The sequence below is a fragment of the Pyrgilauda ruficollis genome, unplaced genomic scaffold (genome assembly GCF_017590135.1).
Source record: "Pyrgilauda ruficollis isolate IOZ18807 unplaced genomic scaffold, ASM1759013v1 scaffold28, whole genome shotgun sequence".
NCBI lineage: Eukaryota > Metazoa > Chordata > Aves > Passeriformes > Passeridae > Pyrgilauda > Pyrgilauda ruficollis.
Genome location: NW_024524155.1, coordinates 7,862,271 through 7,883,031, shown reverse-complemented (window position 1 = coordinate 7,883,031; position 20,761 = coordinate 7,862,271). Strand labels below are relative to the sequence as shown.

The following is a 20,761-nucleotide window of genomic DNA, read 5'->3' as shown; positions in this document are numbered from 1 at the left end:
TTTGGAAGAAGAATCTTTACAGCACATGTGCTGTAAAAAGGCATAAATAATATTAAGGTATAAATAATATTAAGGTTATAAAAATATGCATACAAAATTCAGACAAAGTACTTGAAGAGGACACATCTGCCAGTTGAGAGCTCTTTTTCTAGATACCTCTATTGATCTTGAGAATTAAAAACCAAGGTTAATTCTGCTTGAGAAATTTTGAACTGTGAAAAACCCATTCCCTGATATTTGTGTGAATGTGATTGTTTCACACCTCAATTCGTATATAAAGACACATGTGCTACAGAAGACTAGTTTATCTGCTAAGAATGTTCTAATTATTCAAGCTGAATTTATGTACTTGAACTCACACGAGTCCTGATAAAGATTAATTGTGTAGAGAAAACTGTGTCGTGAAAAAAATTACGCTGTTTTTCTCAGTTCTAGCTCCAACAGAAATTAACCAAGATGGCCTGAGAGCAAGGTGTTGATGTCTATGTAAATTATTAATTTCCACAATTGAGCATGCTATCTATATAAAGAAAAAAGTGTCTCAGAATATTTACTAAAAGAGCTACTAAAAAGTCTTTAGAAAGAAATCTTAACTATGATAAAATCTTGGAGATATTATTTTGAAGAAAGAAAAGTAGCTAAGTTAAAAGTAAGGTTGGGTCTTTTGGGTTTTGTTTTGTTGGTTGGTTGGTTTTGGTTTTCATTGTAGTGAAAGTTGACAGATAAGAAAATTTATTTTGTGAAATCTCAAACTCATTTTTTTGGGGAGCATGGGTGGACTAAAAGAAAAGGACTTGTTGCTCTGGGTATGGTTATATAGTTCTTGTACTATAGTTCCAAGCAGATGTCTAATGACTTGTTTTTGGTCTGAACCAGGAGGAGGACTAATTGGGAGAAAGGGCTGCATAGGTGCATTGGGAAGAACTGACACAATGATGTGTGCAGTGTATGGCTGGACAGAAGAGATGGCGTTCTCTGGAACCTCCACGGGGGATGTGTGTATTTGGAGAGATGTGTTTCTCATAAAAACTGTCAAAGCACATGATGGTCCTGTGTTCAGCATGCACGCATTGGAAAAAGTAAATAAACTGCTCATTGCTTTTTTTATGTCTGGACAAAAAAAGTCTATGATAAAGCCAAACCTTTCCCAGACTCAGGAATCCATGTCCTTATTTTCATTACAGAAAAGTCTCGTGGGTCTGGATTCAAAGTAGTGTTTTATGCATTAGTGCAAAATAGCAAAATAGAAATAACAGGAATTGATTTAAGCATCAGTATGTTCAATGGAATATGTGAGCTTGTGAGAGAGGAAGATCATACTTGTACTATTTTGTAGTGTAATTACTGTCTACCAATAGATAAATTCAGTCTGTAAATCATTAAGTACTTTCTCCAGATTCTTGGCTTCTTTTTAGCTCAGGAAAGCCTTTAAACATGAGTGTTCCAGTTAGATTGTTTTTGTCTTTAATGTTATGTATATGTTGGTGTTTTGCTGTGTTAGACCAAGTCACTCCACCTCCCATACGCACTTTGGAAAAGTAGCATTGAACAACATGTGTTATTCATATTACAAGAACTGAGTGCTCCAAGGGAAAGAACTAATGATTTCAGTATTAATCATACCTGTTGCTTCTTTAAATACCTGCGTGTCATTTTTAAAGACAGAATGGCACAAATGCACATATATTTAAAAAATATAAGCCCTAATCAAATTTTTGCAGTACTAAGTCTTGTTTTGAGTAATGAGAAGATATGCCAAAGGAATATGGAGGCTAAACATCAAGGAAAAACACTATAATATGTTGGTTCTTATTTTTCTAGAATGGTAGAAGCATATAAGTTAGAACTTCTAAATCTGTGCTGCCTTCATCAGGAGGAGAAATCACTCATTCTGTTGCTCCTGTTCTTTTCATCTCTAACATCTGTAGTTCTGTGCATTACAGTGTTGTATATAGTCCATTTTCAGTAGTGGCAGAAATCAGTGAAGAGTTAAGGAAATATAATAATCAGTTATAAATAGTGATCTTTATTTCTTTTCCAGGGATTTGTCACTGGAGGAAAGGATGGGGTGGTGGCTCTCTGGGACGATACCTTTGAACGCTGTCTCAAAACCTATGCCATCAAAAGGGCTGCTCTGGCTCCTGGATCCAAAGGTAACACAGACTTTATCCTATGTTTTGTTCTATTTTTAAAGTACTTTCTTTAGAAATCTTTGTGAAATTGCTTTCCACAGTAAGAGGGAATCCACATTTGACATAATGAATACTAAAGTAATTTTTTTTAAGCTTTATTGGTTTTTAATAATTTTTCTATTGGAGCTGGAGTTGTGTGTTGTAGGGTCCGTTTGCACATGTGGTGGGTGCAGGTCATAATATTTAGTTTACAATCAGCCCAAATTAGTTGATCTAGCTCTAAGTTTCTTATCATCCAGGTGTTTTCTTGCTTTGTTTTGTTTTTATTAAAGTGGCAAGCAAAAATCCTCTTTTATTTCTGATCATGAAGTATCTTACCTGATCTTTTTTTGTTTTGGAGAAGGGAAGGAATTCAGAATTGTGGTTAGTTTTGTAAGGTATTAGTAGTTAATTTTCTGTAAATGCATATGTCTTTTGAAACAATTAGAGAACATTTTCATTCCTATTTTTCCTTTTTCTACCACTTATTCTTGATCTTAATGCTAATTTACAGTTCCCTGTATTTTAATTCTGGATAGTTTTTTCTCTTCCATCCCTTTTCCTTAAAATGATGTTTGCTGTGTTCTAAAGTACATGATTTGGTTTTCAAACATGATGGATGTAAATACTCATTAATGAAAACATTGTACTCCAGAGTGTCTCGTTCTCATAGCGTGTTTAGCTAAAGCTAGAATTGGAGGTACCATAATTGGTAGCAATATAGTGTTATAGTTGATAACTAACATGCAGGCCTATTGAACTTCTTGATGTATTGCTGAATCCTCACAAATGAATCCAGACATGTTGTGTCGTGCAGGAATGTTTTCTACAGTAAGAGAGTAGATTTTTCTACAGTGAGACTGTAATGTGCCAAAGTGTGAAAAATCCTCTTTAAGGCATGCTTGAGAATTCTGTCTTCTAACATTTTCATGTTCTAGGTCTCCTCTTAGAAGATAATCCTTCTATACGTGCCATATCGTTAGGACATGGTCATATTCTAGTGGGCACAAAGAATGGTGAAATATTGGAGGTGGATAAAAGTGGACCAATAACTCTGCTGGTTCAGGTATGTGTTAAATAGCAGTCAAATATGTCACACCACTAACATGATTTTATTTCTCAAGTGGAGACTTGTGCAATAAGAAGCACTTTAACTACTAATGAAGTTAGTGAGTTATTATCACTTTTAGTTAGAGTAGACCATTATGACTCAATGAGCAAGATAGGATATAGAATTTCATAACTAGTTTGGTCAATGAGTTTACCCTTCCAAACAGACCAAGATCATAGATCTGTTTTGAAAAAAATAAGAAGTGTCTGAAATAGTGGATCCTCCTCCAAATTCCTTATTAACTTCCCTTGAGTGCTAAATAAAAGTTGTCATTTGTTTTGAGATTTTACTTGTAATTATGTAAAAAATTTTGCCATACCAAGCAACTGCATTGTTTTAAGTTTGACTACTAAACAGATTTTTACATTGCATCGACATAGTATTTTCTTTCATATTTAAGTAAAATCTCTGGACTCTCTCCTTTCTGAGTGGCCAGTGCAATACATAAAGAACTGTAATTTTTAAAAGAAAATATCAGAACCTAAGGTAAAGAAAAAAACCCTAGTTCACAGAATAGTTTTTGTTGGAAGGGACTTTTAAAGGTCATCTTGTCCAAACTCCCTGCAGTAAGTACATCTTCAACAGATCAGATTGTTCAGAGCCCCATCCAGTCTGACCTTGGATGTTTCTGGGGATTGGGCATCTGCAACATGTCTGGGCAAGCTGTCCCAGTTTTACTGCCCTTGTCATAAAAAATTTGTTTCTTCTATCTAGTCTGAATCTACCGTCTTCTACTTTAAACCCATTACCCCTTGTCCTGTCACTATAAGCCTTACTAAAAAGTGTTCCTGTATTTCTCATAAGTTCCCTTTAAGAGGCTGCAACAAGACCTCCCTGAAGCCTTCTCTTCTCTGGACTGAGCACCCCCTCCTCTCTCAGCCTGATTTCCTTCAGAGGAGAGGTGCTCCAGCCCTTTGTCCCTTTCTGTGGTCCTCTTCTGGACCCATTCCAACAGATCCATGTTTTCCTGTGCTGAGGACTCCAGAGACAGACACAGTGCTGGAGTCTGACCAGAGTGGAATAGAGGGGCAGAATCACCTCCCTTGAGCTGCTGCTCACGTTTCTTTTGATGCAGCCCAGTTTGCTTTCTGGGTTGCAGGTGCACAGTGCCATGTCCAGTTTGTTGTCCACCAAATCCTCAAAGTTCTCATCAGGGCTGCTTTAAGTCCATTCTCTGCCCAGCCTGTGTTTGTGCTTGGGATTGCTCTGACCCACATGCAGGACCTTGCACTTGGCCTGGCTGATGTTCATTGCATGGGTGCACCTGCCCTGTCCCTGTGGATGGGATGCCTCCCTGCAGCCTGTGGGCACCACTCAGTGTGGTGCCACCTGCACACGTGCTGAGGGTGCGCTCCGTCCCACTGCCCATGCCACTGGCATACACCTGTGTGAGGATTATTTTGCAAAAGCTTTCTGTCGTACAAATTACTATAATTTCGCACAAGTAGCAGATGCCTTCTGTGTTTTTATTCAGATATTTATTATCCTGTAAATAATGCATATTCTTTCTCTCTCTCTTTTTTTTTTTTTTTTTACTTTAATAAATGTATTATTTCATATTTCAATTTAAAATAAAAAGAAATCCAATTCATTGTGTTTTTTCAGGGTCACATGGAGGGGGAAGTTTGGGGTCTAGCTACTCATCCTCACTTACCTATATGTGCCACTGTAAGTGATGACAAAACCTTAAGAATATGGGATTTATCTCCTAGCCATTGTATGTTAGCTGTTCGCAAATTGAAAAAGGGTAAGATGCTTAGTATGAAAAAATATTTACTGATGCAATTGACATTTAGAAGCTTTATGAATCCTTTGAAAGCAGGACTTGAAAGCAGAATAAATTCCTTTCTTTGCTCAAATTATTTTATTTATGCTACGTTCAGGAGTTATGTAGCCCTTAAGCTAATGAATCTGCATAAAAAGGTCTGTGTAGTGCTGTTCTGAAGATTATTTGCAATTGTAACTTATTTAAGTCAGTGAATTAACAATAAAAGTTGAGTCAATTGCACAAATGCTATGTTGCTTATAATATTGCAAGACATTTTTGAGACTTTGACTCTAGAAATTTTTGGAAGAAATCTTAGAAGAAATGTTGTCATTTTCTTTGTGAATGTTTGAAGGATCTGGAATGTCAAAAAAAGAGAAATCATAAAATTTTTACTTGTTTAGGATATAAATAAATTCTCTTTTGACAGATGGAAAATCTGTTCTATGTGACATCATATAAGGTGATTTTTTCAGGATTAGATGAGACTGGCCCTGACAAGCTTCTAATTCTATGTATGCTTTGCTAGATAAAGGAATACAGTAGGCTTTATCTGAATTTGGCATTCAGCAATGCAGTTTGATTCAAACATAATGGGAAGCTTAATTGAAGATGATTTAGATTGACAAAGTAAATGTAGAAGAGTTACAAGCTCACATAAGCAGGGATTAAACAAGAGTTTCTAGTTGGTGAACTCTGCTCAAGTCTTAAAGCCGATATTTTTTAATATGTTTAAGAGGACTTTTGGCAAAAAGAGTCTCTGATGACTATTTGTTGATGAGACACATTTTGAGATGCTTTGGCAATCTTAAAAAGATCCTGTGTACTGTACAGAACAAGATTTATACTTCTGGAGACTGAGTAATGGAATTGGAATAGTACTTGTTAATGATAAAAGGCAAATACAGTGACTGTGAGAAAAATGTGTAGGTCAGGAGTAACTTAAAGAGCAGAAGGCTCAGGATGTTGTTGAATGCAGGGTGACAATTACATGTGATAGTGAGGTATTTTCCCCAAGACATAGTGAAGTATTCATGTAAATTACAAGACAAAAATCAGGATATATTTGGTGTGCATGTCTCATCTGTGTTCAGCTGAATACAATTAAACTAAAAGTTGAGAATGGAGAAAGGAACTACAGGATAATGAATGCAAAGCCTTGTGGTGAAACCATCTAAGTAGAGGATTGCTGTCTACAGACTAATCAGAGGAACAAATAGTAGGGTAAAATATATATATGTTAACAGAAAATTCTGGCGTGAAAATAAATCAATATAAGTTGACCATACATAAATTTAAATTGGAAATTAAACTGTTTTTCAAACAACGCTGGCATGTTTATTGGGGGGATTCTACTACTTAGTGTCTTATTGTTTGTGATAGCAAATGACTGAATTCTGTGAATCCAGAGGATATTTGCCAGCTGTGTTCTCCTTATCAGAGCAAAGGGTAACAAACAGGCAGCACCACATACAAAGAAGGAGATTAAGTTAGAAATATACAGACAATAGTGATTAATCTCGATTACTAATGTAGAACAGATATCAATTAATATGCAAATTCTAAGATTCTGGGCCCATGAACCTGTTTGTATGCTGTCACATCTTGGAAATTATTTTGGCAGCATCTGGAAAACTTCCTTGGAAGTTTTCTAGGATGAGAATAGCTTTCCTTTACTAATGGAATAGATCTGAAAGAAGGATAATGCACTGTAAATGTGTCTGAATGCAATTTGTTTATTTCTCATAGGAGGCAGATGTTGCTGCTTTTCTCCTGATGGAAAAGCATTAGCTGTTGGTCTCAATGATGGAAGTTTTTTGATAGTTAATGCAGATACCCTGGAGGATTTGGTCTCTTTCCAGCACAGAAAAGATGTTATTTCAGAAATCAGGTTTTCTCCTGGTGAGTGATTTCTTTTCTAAATGAAAATTTTAATACCAAGGTTGTTCAAGTAAGTCTTATTACATTTAAGAGATAAAAGTAGTGAAGATTTGTAGTACTTTTAGATGTAAAAAATAGGTCAGTAAAACTAATACTAACATTTTGAAAGACCGTGGTGGGATATCCTGTGTTGCTTGTTTGAGGATGAGATTATTGGATTATGTTTGCCTATAGTAACCTACAGAATACAACAGCCAGTTCGAAATTGTGAATATCCAGCAGCTCCCTAGGGTTACTCTTTATGACCTGCATAAGTTTGGCACATCACTGATGTTACTCTTATCTAATAAGAATACTTGAAACTGATGTGTCAGAAACTTCTGGCAATTTTTTTTCTTATTTTTCCCCTCTTAGCACTCTCAAGTGAAGCTAGGTCTTTTTTCCAACATTATAGCTCATATTTTAGGTACTCAAAATGCACAGCCTACTTTAGTTAAAATACTCATCTGTTGGAAAAATTTCATGCAAATTACTGATACCAATTCCCCTGCAACATTACTTTCTGATTCCCTAAGCTTTATCATTCTCTGAATACCATAAGTGCTTAAAACTTCAGCAAATGGTTTTTATTGTTTGAAAATGCAATGATATTATAGTTGTAAGTTTCATGCTGATTATGTGATATGAAAGTCAGTTTGTTGGAGAATATGTATAAATTAGCAAGCTGATGTCAAAGAATTCAAAGTTGCACCTAGCTAAATTCCAGAATTTACTTGTGTTTGATATGCAGAGCACTAAAATTTTTTGAAGATATTTTATGTTTGTACTGATGTGTTTTAGGGGCTGGGAAGTACTTAGCTGTGGCATCCTGCGACAACTTTGTAGATATTTACAATGTAATGAGCAGTAAAAGAGTAGGAATCTGCAAGGGAGCCTCCAGCTATATCACACACATGGACTGGGACATAAGAGGTAAGCAGCATTCATTGTAAAAATGTACTGGAAGACTGATTACATTACAGACTAATAAAGAACGTGGATAGTATGGATTTATGGTAACACTGGCAAATTTGATTCTTCAGCTTATGGATATGCTCTCACAGCATCTGAATAAATATTAAACTCATGATTTATACTGCCACATACATATGTAGAAGTTGTGCAATTTGAAGTAAAATGGTTTGTCTCTATAAATTGGTTTGGATTTTTAAAAAATCCTTCCTGTTTATCATTTGCCTTCACAAGGGCAGTTAGTGACAGAACAAGGGATAAGGGCCTCAAGCTCAAGGAGGAGATGTTTAGATTAGATACTAGGAAGACATTTCTTACTGTAAGCGTGGTGAGGCACTGGAAACAGCTGCTCAGAGAGGCTGTGGATGCCCCATCCCTGAAGTGGTCAAGGCCGGGCTGGATGGGACTCTGAGCAACCTGGTCTCGTGTCAGGGGGGTGGAACTAGATGGTCTCAAAGGTCCCTTCCAACCCCAAACATTCCATGATTCTGTGTTTCTACTCCGTTAACAATATACTGTACAATGTGGTTGTATCTGTAGCTCAGAGTACATATTCTTGTCAGACTGGATTTCCTGTGTTCCAGGGTATTAATATGTGATTAATTAAAATACTAAATTTAGTCCTGTTTCATTAAAAAGCAAGGCTGTGCAATTGTGCAATCTATTTGTTCATGTTCTTATTCCTCTACATAATCCCTTCTGAAACAGTCTGATTTATTTTGAAGGAGTGTTGTAAGTTAGCTTCCTTTGAGGATTTTGAAAAGGAAGAGCACAGGAACACTGGTAAGAATTTCCCTCAGAAATGAAGTAATATAAATGTGTAAAGAAGTCACCTGCTTGGGAACAGCTGGTGGCCAGGCAGCATCTGTGCTTCTCCATCCCAAAAGCACATGCATCAACAGCCAGTAATCATAAACAAACTTTGAATTATCAGTACATTACCCAGTACATTTTGTCTACCATCTGATGGGACAGCCATAATAAGGAGAGAAAAGTTAGTACATTAGTACAGTTTTCAAAGAGAGGAGAAAGGGTTGTGGATTTAAGGGGCCAAAGGACTTAGATCTCTTTAGAAGACTATGCTTCCAGATCCATTATTTACGTATGCAGTTTTTTCCAATAGAAACAAATAATTGATGCAATGCTGTTAGCAATAAAAAATTCAAACTAACCTTTATTTTTTCCTTCTGTAAAATGGAATCTTCTACATTAACTTGCAATATCTATGTCCTATGTTTTATAGGAAAACTTTTGCAAGTCAACACTGGTGCTAAAGAGCAGTTGTTTTTTGAAGCCCCTCGGGGGAAAAAACAGACTATTCCGAGTTTGGAGGTGAGGAATTGTACTGCCTTCTTAACTTGCTGGCTAATTAGAGTTATGATGCAGCCACCTATACTACATAAGAGGGAATGATGTATAAAACTGTAATTTTAAACTTTTAAAATAATAAAATATGTAGGGGATTTCACATTTTTCTCTTCTATTACAAAATAGACATTTGGCTGATTAGTCAAGAAAATATCACTAGTCTTCTGTGTGTCTCTTCTGGTACCTAAACACCTTTGAAAACTTATTGCAGATTACTTAATCTTGCTGTGGAAACCCTCATGTTTGTCTTTATATAACAAGGTATTACAGTTTACATAATACATATAGGCAAGAGCAGTATATTGTAATTGCTTTGTTTTCTCAAATATAAAGCATTGTCATAGGACAGAGAGCAAAAATGGGTAATTTCCAAATGATATTTTCCATGGTATTGAAAGGCATGGTTTGAAAACATAATTTTTTTCTTTAGCCTGAAAGGGCAGCTAAGGTAAAAATTTTTAAAGTACTTCTTTAAATGTTGGAATTGAAATTTCATTGAGGGAAAATTGCAGGTCTCAAATGAAATTTTGAATGGTAAAAAATAAGTGATTAATATATTAAATATTAATATATTAATATATTAAAATACTATTTTTTAGATGTGATATATCTTTCAGTGCAAGGACTTTTTCTCAAAATCGGATATGGAAGAAAAATGCCTGAGAAGAACTCTCTGTCTCAAATGGGTTGTTTTTGTAGGTAGAAAAGATTGGCTGGGCATCATGGACAAGTGTTTTGGGCTCTTGCTGTGAAGGGATCTGGCCAATAATTGGTGAAGTCACAGATGTAACTGCTTCATGCCTCACTAGTGACAGTAAAGTATTAGCCACAGGAGATGATTTTGGATTTGTGAAATTGTTTCGATACCCTGCTAAAGTAAGTAATTTTCAGCTGTTTATGGAAAGTATTTATTAATAAATCTGCATTTTCAAAACTGTGAAAATTCTTCGCTCAGAAGAAAATAATGCTTTTATATTTTTCTCATTTTGATCAAAGCAAGCATTTGGTATTGCATTGCAGTTGGCAGTGCATTAAACTTCCAATGAGTAAGAATGATCATTCCAGGTCAGACTGTAGATGCATATCAGGCATTGTCCTGCTGCTGACTGTGGCAAATGAACAAGAAAAACTTTAAGAATGAGAGTGCTTTGGAAGATAATGAACATGTCTTTTTCACCTACATTGCATTCATGATTTTAAGGACCTTCATTCTGTCCAATATTAGTAATTTTTTTTCTAAGACGAAGACCTTTAATAGTATTTAATCACACATCATAGAAAAGCCATTCCAGAAGCACATTACATTTTTACTGCTCTTCAAGTACCCATAGTTTTCCTGTATATTTGGTGGAAAATGTGTCTTTCAATTTTGAAATGTTGCCATGCTAAGGATTGTTACAGTGCACAAGTACTGATTCAAAATATTCTATGTGAATTTTGTTCCAACTCAGTTAGATTATTGTCTCACTTAGAAAAAATGATCAAGTGTTTATTGCTGGGGATGTTTCTAGACTAACTCTTTCATGCTTGATATGAAGATAAGGTTAACATTTCCTGAAGTTTTTATAGGAGAAGCACTTGGCAAATCACGTGTTAAAATCATATGAAATATTAAACAGCTGAAGCATGAACTGTGAAGAAGTTAAGATGAATGTCATTGTGCTGGCAACTTATTTCAGTTCTGTCTAGCAGACTGGGTAAATTTGATCTTTGCCTTCTTTTTTCCCTTCTCAGGGGAAGTTTGGAAAATTTAAGAGGTACATTGCTCACAGCACCCACGTGACAAATGTGCGCTGGACCTACGATGACAGTTTGCTGGTCACTGTTGGGGGAGCAGACACCTCCTTAATGCTGTGGACTTATGAGATGGAAGGACATCGGGATAGCAGGCAGTGTGACAGCGAGGAGTCTGATCTAGATTCTGAAGAAGATGGAGGTCAGTAGTAATTTATACAACTAGCTGGATTGTGCTATTTCAAGAAGACTTCGTTAATGGAAAACTGAAAATTTAGAAATAATTTATGGATTTTTTCTATCTTAAGTAGCAAATACTCTTCAAAAATATTAAATAAAATTTGATTTTGGGGAAAGGACGGATAAACTGCTGTGAAGAAAATTATGATGAAGTGTTTGAGTTACTGCTTTGAGTCAGAGTACATAAAGAGACTCGATACCTTCTAAATGAAAAATATTAAGTATCAATTATACATAGCTTCCCAAAATCTTTAAAATAGATTAAAATCTTTAAAATGTTTTAAATGGAATCATCACAGTTGGAATTTTGTCCCTAATTCTTAAGAAATTATATTGAAATCTGCATAATGTGAGATCATAGTTATCTTGATGTTGTAGCATCTGCTTCCATAACATGAGAGATTGAAGTAGACTGTTTATGTATCTAAGGTCACAATATCAGTAGTTATAAAGCGTTAATTCTATCTTGTAGCACTAACTTCTGCACTTATGTCTGTACTTATGTTTTCCTTTTCATGTTACAATTCCAAGGGTCTATGAGCTTCCAGACTTGTTTTCTCTTCTCCCAAGTGTGCCTTTTCCTCCTTGTCAATTCCTCAAGAATTTTTAAACTATCACTGCTACTCATTAAATAGTTCTGTGTAATAAATTAACTTCAGCTGTCACTAAAACATGCTAAATGACCAAAGAAATAAATTAAATATTAAAGACATATTAAACATTCATTGGAAAAGAAATTTTAATCATTGTCTTTCTTCTTAAAAGTACTGAAGAATACACAAAGTAATTTAATTGCCTGTAGGAGGACTTGTCAGCCTTAACTTTCTTAGTCAAAAATTGCAATCTTCAGAGTTTCTGTTCAGCCTCTGCTTGAGGCCTGTTAGAACATCTTAGCCCTATCATCTTCCCTAGGCTCTGCTGCTTTACCCAGAACCCTCTTAAGCCGTGTGTTCAAAAGTATTCTAAAAGAGAGCAAGGTGTGTGAAGATTTACAAGAAAAGACATTGACATCGTTATCCACAAAGGTTTCTCTAGGTCAGGTCCTACTAATTTCAGTTAGAGTTAAGAAGTATCACCATCACGTTGTTGGCTCTATTTTTGAAAAAACAAAATAATGGAGAGTAAGTAACATCCCTGTCACAACTTAGCTCATCCAACATTTTTATTTTACTGTAGTAAACATCATCTTGATGTGCCTTGCTGTCCTTAAGCATTGTGTAGGAACCTTGTGCAGACCAATAGATCCCATGGTAATGATGGATCCTGGAACTGAGAAAACCAGGCACTGAATCTTACAGGTCTTAAGAGCAGGTGTCAGGTAGTGAGGTTCTTTGTTAGTGATTGTAGTTAAGGCCATCCAGGCAAAAATGGGGTAGCTTTTAAAGTCCCTTGACTCTTTAATAATTTTTTTTTCTACAAAGATATTGTAGGGAATTCTTTTTCTTTGAAAGTCTTTTATTAACAATGTTCATGATTCCCAGCTACTTTCTTTCTATTGTGTATTTATGTTACTAATAATCCATGCTATAATTGTTTTTGTAATCTAGTACATTGTTGAAATCTGAGCAAATTAAATTGTTGTTCTTGTATCTTATTTTGGTTTGATACTCTTCCCTCTGGGTTTTTTTTTTTAGGTTATGACAGTGATGTGACAAGGGAAAATGAAATTAATTACACCATCAAAGCCTTATCAACAAACATTAGACCAATGTTTGGAATTAAGCCTCATCTGCAGCAAAAGGAGCCAACCTTAGATGAAAGGTAATTACTAAATTACAATTCTAGCCAAGAAATCAACCTGAAAAGACAATAGTAGAACAAAATTATGTTGGAATATATGATTCTTAACTTAAAAGGATATGTATAAAAAGAATCTAAATACTTTGAAGAAAAAAAGAAAAGTGATCCAAAGGTTGTACATATTTTCAGAGAGCCCAAAAGACTAAAAACTATGTATACATATTTTTACATTTGGGGGATTCCTTGAGATGATTATTTGCTGGTGTTTAATAATATGGGGTTTTTGAAACTGAAATACTGACTGGTAGTTAGCAAGATAGGCATGAGCCTGTACAATTGTTTTAGTGAAGGACAGTGCTCTGTTTTTTGGTTCTGCCAACAAACTGCTGTGATGAATTCAGCTCTAATTGCTCCTTGCATTGCTTCAGTTTCCTCATAACTTCTACCTTTCTTTGAAAAATTCTGTCCACAGTAGTTGTGCAATTTTTGTTAATGAATCCTGGAAAATGGAGTTGGTTGCTTTGCAGTGTTAGTTTTATATCTTGGTTCACTGTTGTAAGCTTTAGAAGAGAATAGGATCCAGAAAATAAAGTAAATGCAAAATAACAATTTATAACCTTTAGAACATTATCTGTTGTAGAATCTGCAGCTGAGCATGGGACCCTGAAAGTTGTTTGTTGTCTGCCAAATTGATGTGGACAGTGTATGTGAGGAAAAAGGAAGGAGGGCTTAGCATTTGGGGAATGCTAATACTAAAGCTGGGGAAGTGAGGAAAACGGCAGGGTATAAGGGGGGTGTGAGGATCTGGGGAATTGGGAGAGTAGAAAGTTTTACAGGAATGTGAGGAGTTCTGTGGCAATGCTCACACCTCTTTCCCCAGTGAAGCTGAACAGGTCTGTGATACCCTTGTTGAGAAATGCAGTGTGACTGGTGGGAGTTTCATATCATCTTTTGTTTTTAAGTTGTGTTGCTGTAGCAGAGTGGGATGCCTGTGTATAAAGCTGTGGTTCCCTGTCTTGCATTTATGAGAAATGGTCCTTCTCGTTATTAATTAGATGTATTTGATGTGAAAATCAAAAGAAATAATCTGCATGGCAAGAAAGCTTTGATTAAAGATGGTTTTTTGCTTTTAAATGAAATTGTAAACCTCTTGTGTTTCTTTCAAAAGCTGTTTCTGGAGGCTGAGTGAATTGTGTTTTTCAGTTTCAGATAAATTACTAAGAGAATTAATTTTGTAGTAAGGTAATTAAATTGTGATTCAGAATGTAAAAAAATATCATGAAAGAATTCCATTACCTGCATTGTTGAAAAGTTTGGGGCCCTAAAACTTCAGAGACTACTTTTTTTTTTTTTTTTTTTTTTTTTTTTTTTTTTTTTTTTTTTTGTGAAGAATAAAACCAGACTATAGTTACTGTATGCATTTTGACTTCTGTTCTGATGTTAATATTGTATTAGATTGGTAAATGTTTTAGAAATATTTAGTCTACTGTCATAGATACTAATTTTTGTTTTATTTTTATTACTCTCTATTTTTGCTTCCTATGAAGGCAGGGGGTAGTAAGGTAAGTTCACGTACATGAAGTGCAGGATGAAATGCATTTTAATAACTTTAGCTGCTTGGAAAAGTAGTTACAATTTGCAACAGAAGTGAGGGATTTACCTCTTTCCTATTAAATAGTAGCATTTTAATAGGTAGAAAAGGATTAAGGGACAAAACCTAAGTGCAGCTCTCTCTCTGAGTTGATGTGAGTGAACACTAGAGTGTTCTAGGAGGAGATCAAAGCTCATCCTCCTTTCCTCAGTATTTTGGGGGTGCTAAGGAGCAGCTTGACTTCACTGTCTGAGCCAGAGGGCTTGCCAGGTGCCTGTGGGCGTCTGCAGCCCAGGAGCTCCCGCATGGAGCAGTGCAGGGAGCGCATTGCACAGGGGCCTGTGGATGTCTGCAGCCCAGGGAGCTCCGGCATGGAGCAGTGCAGGGAGTGCATTGCACAGGGGCCTGTGGGCGTCTGCAGCCCAGGAGCTCCCGCATGGAGCAGTGCAGGGAGCGCATTGCACAGGGGCCTGTGGGTGTCTGCAGCCCAGGAGCTCCCGCATGGAGCGGTGCAGGGAGCGCATTGCACAGGGGCCTGAGGGCGCTCCGTGAGCAGCACCGTGCCGAGCTAATGGAGCCTCAGGGCTGAAGGGAGCATTCCTGCCTTGGCTGCAGCATTTTGCCAATGCTGCCTGAGGATCTGGGCTGCTGGCTGCGCCTCGTGCTCATCCGGCAGTCTCTGGTGTAGGTGCCTGCGTTGGGTTATGGTTTTCTGCGCCTGCTCTGTTTAGAATACGTGCACATGCAAAAACATGCTGCTAAACTTGCTGCGCAATAAATCCTTAGGCTGTTAGGCCACCCTTCAGACTTGCAGACTGAGCTGCCTCTGTGACTGGAACTCCAGATTTCATTCAGAGTCAGTTGGTCTAAGGTTTGCTTGCAGCGTTAAACACCAGCTCTGCTCATGATGCAGTGTTCTCTATCAGTGAAATTACCATGCTATATCATTGAAATTGCAACACTTATGTTAACTTCTATTGGAAACACAAAATGACACTGCTGTGAGGCAGCACTTAGGTTGGTAATTTGAATTATTTGTCATTTCTGAATAATAATGTTTATAGGTAATATTTTTATGCGAAAAGATGTGTATTGTGTGTCTAATTTGGTTGTGTAATAACGTTATGGATACTCAGCAGCACAAAACACATTTGAAAACTGTTTCGATCCTTTACTAAGAGTTCTTTCCTAGTATGTTTTTGTGTTAGGTAAATTACTGAGAAAAAAGTCTATCATGGTTGATTTTGAAAATGCTTCTGACTCTGCTACTCCCTGAACTGCACAGTACTGAAGGTTGGGAGGTGCCTCTGGAGAATAATGCTCCATTCTTATTGTGTTCTTCTACTCCCTGAAGCTGGCTATTTGTGGCTGTGAAAGGGGCAGTGCTGTGATTAATGTACCTTACAGACAAATGCCTGTACCAAGAGATCTCAAAATCAAACAACCAGGAATTTCAGTTAAATTTTTTTACTGTTTTACTGTGAAAAATATCTGGAGGTATTTGAATTTTGTACTCCTTGAAGAATTGCATGCTATTGACTGCAAAACCTGTTCAAACTACATTTGGATTTTATTGTGGGAAAGGTTTAGCTGTTTCCTGTATGAATAAATAGTGGATCAGTCTTGCACTGAAAAATAAAGTTAAAACTAATTAGAAGACATCCAGTAAAATCCATTCTTTTCAGTATGGGGAAAAAAATCAGTCTGTAAATTGGTGAGTTGTTAACATTGTGTTCTTAATTTTCAGGATTTTTTTTCCTAAAATATTCCCTAAATTATTTTGCTTAACTTAAAAGTGAGAAAAATTAACTCGTGTTCACCTAGTGAAGTTGTTTAGTGGCTCTTTAGAAAAAAGAGCTTATCAAACCAGTGGAAGCGTACCAGCTAATCAAACTAATGTAAAGTGCCCATGCATACTACAGATATTAGGAGATAATCTGTACATGCCCATATGCTCTAATTATAAATGAGGGTTTTTGGCTAGCCAAATTATAGGAGTATTCCATCACACATGACTAAGGAAACCTATCCAGTGCAAAGTGTCTTCAATCAACATAAACTGAATTAAGTAGTCATGAAAAAATAGTACGTATCAGTAGAACTCTGTACCCCACACATTCTGGTTAGCTGAGATAATTTTATTTTAGTATAAATGAATGTTTTTGTGACTAAACTTGAACATCTGTCTTTAATAGCGAGTTGACTGTTCCATCCATCAGCTTATTTCAGGAAATGAAACCTGCACAACCTTTCTTTGCGTTATTCAGGTGTTGTGTTTGCTGACTCTGAATAGTTGGTATAGTTCAGAGGGGTTTTTTTGTTCTGCTTCTGCTTTTTTTCTCTATTTACAGTAGACTTATTCCAAAGAATTATATTCTCATGTCAACACATGTTCATAATTCCCACTTAAGTGAATGGGAGTTTTCTGTACAAATAATAGATTTATATAGTCTATATAAGAGAATAATCTCCTTGTAAAAAGAAGTATACAAACCAAGAAGTCAGCAATAATTATCTATATGAATAATTCACTGACACCTAAATTTTAGCCAAACTTGTATAAGTAATCCTTTTCTCTTTCCTATCTGCTGCTGAAAAGAGGTTCCAGGTAATGCTTTTATTTTCCTATCTAGTCCATATTTACTGCCACATCCCATTTTCCTTAAAAAGCCATCTGTCATGTTGGGTGCCATACCATGCACCTATCACTCTTCAGAATATTGCTGTATGAAAAATCTGAAATTTATATATATGCATTGTAGTTCTGTTTCATACAATAAGCTAGATACTCTTACCTACCAGCATGAACTCCAACTCCATTAACTATTATACTTTCCAATGTTTCACAAGTAGTATTCTTCAGTAATATTTATTGAAGTACAAAGATGAGCACTTTTCCCAGCCCCCTAGTGGACAGCTCTTTTACATGTGATGATTTGACAGTCTCACCTGACGGGCCAAGGTGTTACTGAATGTTACTGAATTATTTGAGCATCAGATTCCCTGTATCTGCATTAGTGAGTATAAACTGGCTCTTACTGCTCATAGAACACATGAAATAATTATAAGTCATTTTTGTCCAGAAGGTGTACTTACAAACTACCAGCCTTCATTATCTTCTAATGGAAACCAGACCTCTATGAAGTTTCACAAATGACTTTGAAGAACTTGCCAAGAGTAAATGGAAAGAAGTCCTCCTTACTTTTAAAATTCATTCTGTACTTCATGCTTGCCAACACCTTTTGGGGAGGGCAATGCAAGACACTTCATGCTGAAGAGTAGTGCAGAATCAATTGCTAGGTTCTCTGCAAGTTCCCCTAAATATGAAGTGCAACTTTGGTGCCCCACACAGGAGGGGACTTTTTCTTTTGTACCAACTACTGTAATTTGCTCTATCAAATCGTGCCCAAAATAATACGTGTGTTTTTAAAACAGAAATAAATATTGTAAATCACACAGTTATAAATTACCACAGAACTAAAAGAATTGGTGGTAATTTACATATGCTGTATAACAGAACATCATCCCTTGTTCTGTTAGTAACTTTAGATACTCAGTAACAATGAGGAAAATGCAGAATAAAATACGTCATACAAAAATCAGTAGTAATATTTAAGCTATGTCTAAACTGTGAACAAGGTATTTTTTTTTGTTTCAGAAACTACTTCAAAATGCTTGTACTTGATTTTGATAGTTTCATAACAGGAAATATTAAAATGCATATACCAAATACATTTTAATTTTGAAAATAAAGTGCCAATATTGAGGTATTTATTTCCCTTATGATAGATGGCTGGAACACTTCTTCCCCATGCTGAAACTGACCCTATCCATACCTGAATTCACACCAACGTGTTATTCATGCTCTTTCCCATCTTTTCTGCACAGTTTTTGAGCATGCAGCAGGTTATGAATACAGGTATATGACCACTGTGTGTTGTATATGCCATTAGTCACTTTACTGCACATTACATAGCAAATTAAAAATATTTTCAGCTCTCACACCTTTAAAAAAGGACTTGGAAAACATATTCTCATATCCTTCAGCATTCCTGTTTTCAAGTCCTGAAATTGTTATCTTGAAATTTAATTGGGAAGAGAATCCATATGTGCTTGTAATTTGCATTCCAGTTCCACTGCTCTGGATCAATACAGAATTAGCCTTTCCTGGACAGATACTTAGACAAATTGTTTATTACCTGTGAGATAATGAAGCTGAGTAAAAATTCTCAAGTTTTCCTGACCAATATACATTCACTTTATTCTGTTGTGTGGTAATGTACAAATGTAAATGTACTCTCATTATTACTTAAGGATGATATCAACCTGTATTTATGTCTGTAGAGCCTTTAAGTATAGATGGTCTTCCTGAGCAGCTGTAAAATGTGAAATTGTTTTTCCTTTTCTCTCATTCTATCACAAGGGATTTACAGACAGCAAATGTTATAAAAATGCCATATTCTAGAACCAAGCAGCAGAGGAATATTCAGTTCCAGTAAAGTAAACCTCTGTAAGAATCATGTCCTTTCAGTTTTTATTGCTTTCATCAAACTTCAAATATGTTCTTCTGCTATATTTAATTTTTCTCAGTTTTTTCCCTCCAACTCATTTTTCTCTATGTGTTTCAGGATCATAAGTTAATCAGGGTCAGGGTAGGAGAAGAGGAGAGATGTTTGAGTGCTCTGTGCCAAATATGAGGTTGACAAGTGGAAGAAGGGCTTTTTTATGCTCACTTTTGGTAATTTCTAGAGGAATAGTAATGAGACTGTTGCAGAATTGTCCATGACAAATGAGAAATTAAAAACATAAAGTCTTTCAACTTTCTGGGGCGATCTGTTTTGTACTAAAGTTAGGCAGGAACAATGAAGAAATAAATCCAAGAAAATGGTATTTTATTTGAATAACTGAAAAAATGCTTTTTACCTGTCCTTCAAACTCAAATCATATTCTATCATTATGAGAAAACCAAAACAAATCATATTCTATCATTATGAGAAAATACAGTCATTATTTTGAATCAAAAGCAGAGATGAAATTAGAAGTACTTCATACTAAAAAGAAATATGAAAGCGACCTGTTGCTTCATGTTTGATATTAGTGTATTAGACTGCCTACTGGATTAAATAATCTGGATATCACTGAATTTATTTCTATGTAGAATTTATTTTAAAATTAATTGTTCCTCTTAAAGATCAAGCTTAAAGGGTTATTATCACAGCCACAAATGCTGTATCTATAGAATCAATAATCAATGCTCCTACAAATTACTAGGAATAGTTGCATCTATTTAATAAATAAAGCTTATTTGTTTGTGTTTCTTTGTATAAGTGCAGTTGAACGTAATGTGAGAGATGTTATGGATATTTGTTAAACTTACCTAATTGAGATTGCTTAATTAAATCTGGGCTATCAGAACAGTGGAACATAGGTTATGGCAGTTACTCCTGCATTTGGTTTTCTTCCGTGTAAACTTTGATCAATATCACATTTCAGTTGATGTAGGAGTGAATGGGCAGGTGCATCTGGAGTTCTTTGCAAACTATTACAAAAATAGGAAAACATAGGGGTCTGCTGAAGGCATGTGGGAATAGGCATTATTAGATTAATGAGGTAAGCCTCTCTTCAGTAAAATTGCTGCAGAGAAGGTGAAAGTGCCTTAAACACATAGCTTGAAAAAACAAAGAATATTTAAAAAGTGCTCAGTCATTTTAAAACAAGCTTTTGCATTAAGCCCATGGATTGTTGAAGAATTAGAGAACCTAGCATGTTAAACAAAGGAATTTTAGGTTTTGTCCTTCTCCTTTGACAGAGGTATTTATTTTGAAGATGAATATGAGTTGAGTTGAGTAGGACAGGGCTCTAAGATTTCCCAGTGCCTTAGCAGGTTGGAAGGTTACTGTTAGTATGGAATGGGTGACGGACAGCCTTCTCTTATTCACAGTTCTTTGTTTCAGACCACCAGTTAGTAGGGCATTGCCACAGCCAGAGAAACTTCAGACAAATAATGTGGGGAAAAAAAAGAGACCCATAGAGGTAAGAAAAATGTTGCTGTTCTCTTCCTCTTTTAGGATTTTGTTTTGCCAGAAACTGACACATCCATGAACACATTAAATGATTGTTTTGTTCTAAGTATATCAAAGGTGGAAATA

The 20,761-nt window shown here is 35.8% G+C and overlaps 1 protein-coding gene across 5 annotated transcripts in view; it reads left to right on the top strand.

The window, feature by feature from the left end:
- The window catches only part of EML5 (EMAP like 5), a 90,970-nt gene that overhangs the window by 52,696 nt on the left and 17,513 nt on the right, over window positions 1–20,761 (top strand). For 2 of the 5 annotated variants that reach the window (XM_041471956.1, XM_041471955.1), the window contains exons 18-30: window positions 877–1,079; window positions 2,042–2,153; window positions 3,110–3,237; window positions 4,888–5,029; window positions 6,797–6,949; window positions 7,769–7,900; window positions 9,183–9,271; window positions 10,007–10,183; window positions 11,042–11,243; window positions 12,916–13,042; window positions 14,569–14,583; window positions 17,212–17,220; window positions 20,567–20,645. In XM_041471956.1, the coding sequence (XP_041327890.1) occupies window positions 877–1,079; window positions 2,042–2,153; window positions 3,110–3,237; window positions 4,888–5,029; window positions 6,797–6,949; window positions 7,769–7,900; window positions 9,183–9,271; window positions 10,007–10,183; window positions 11,042–11,243; window positions 12,916–13,042; window positions 14,569–14,583; window positions 17,212–17,220; window positions 20,567–20,645 (1,568 nt within the window). The remainder of the gene's footprint in view (window positions 1–876; window positions 1,080–2,041; window positions 2,154–3,109; window positions 3,238–4,887; window positions 5,030–6,796; window positions 6,950–7,768; window positions 7,901–9,182; window positions 9,272–10,006; window positions 10,184–11,041; window positions 11,244–12,915; window positions 13,043–14,568; window positions 14,584–17,211; window positions 17,221–20,566; window positions 20,646–20,761) is intronic. The other 3 variants (XM_041471953.1, XM_041471951.1, XM_041471954.1) reach the window with 2 other exon arrangements.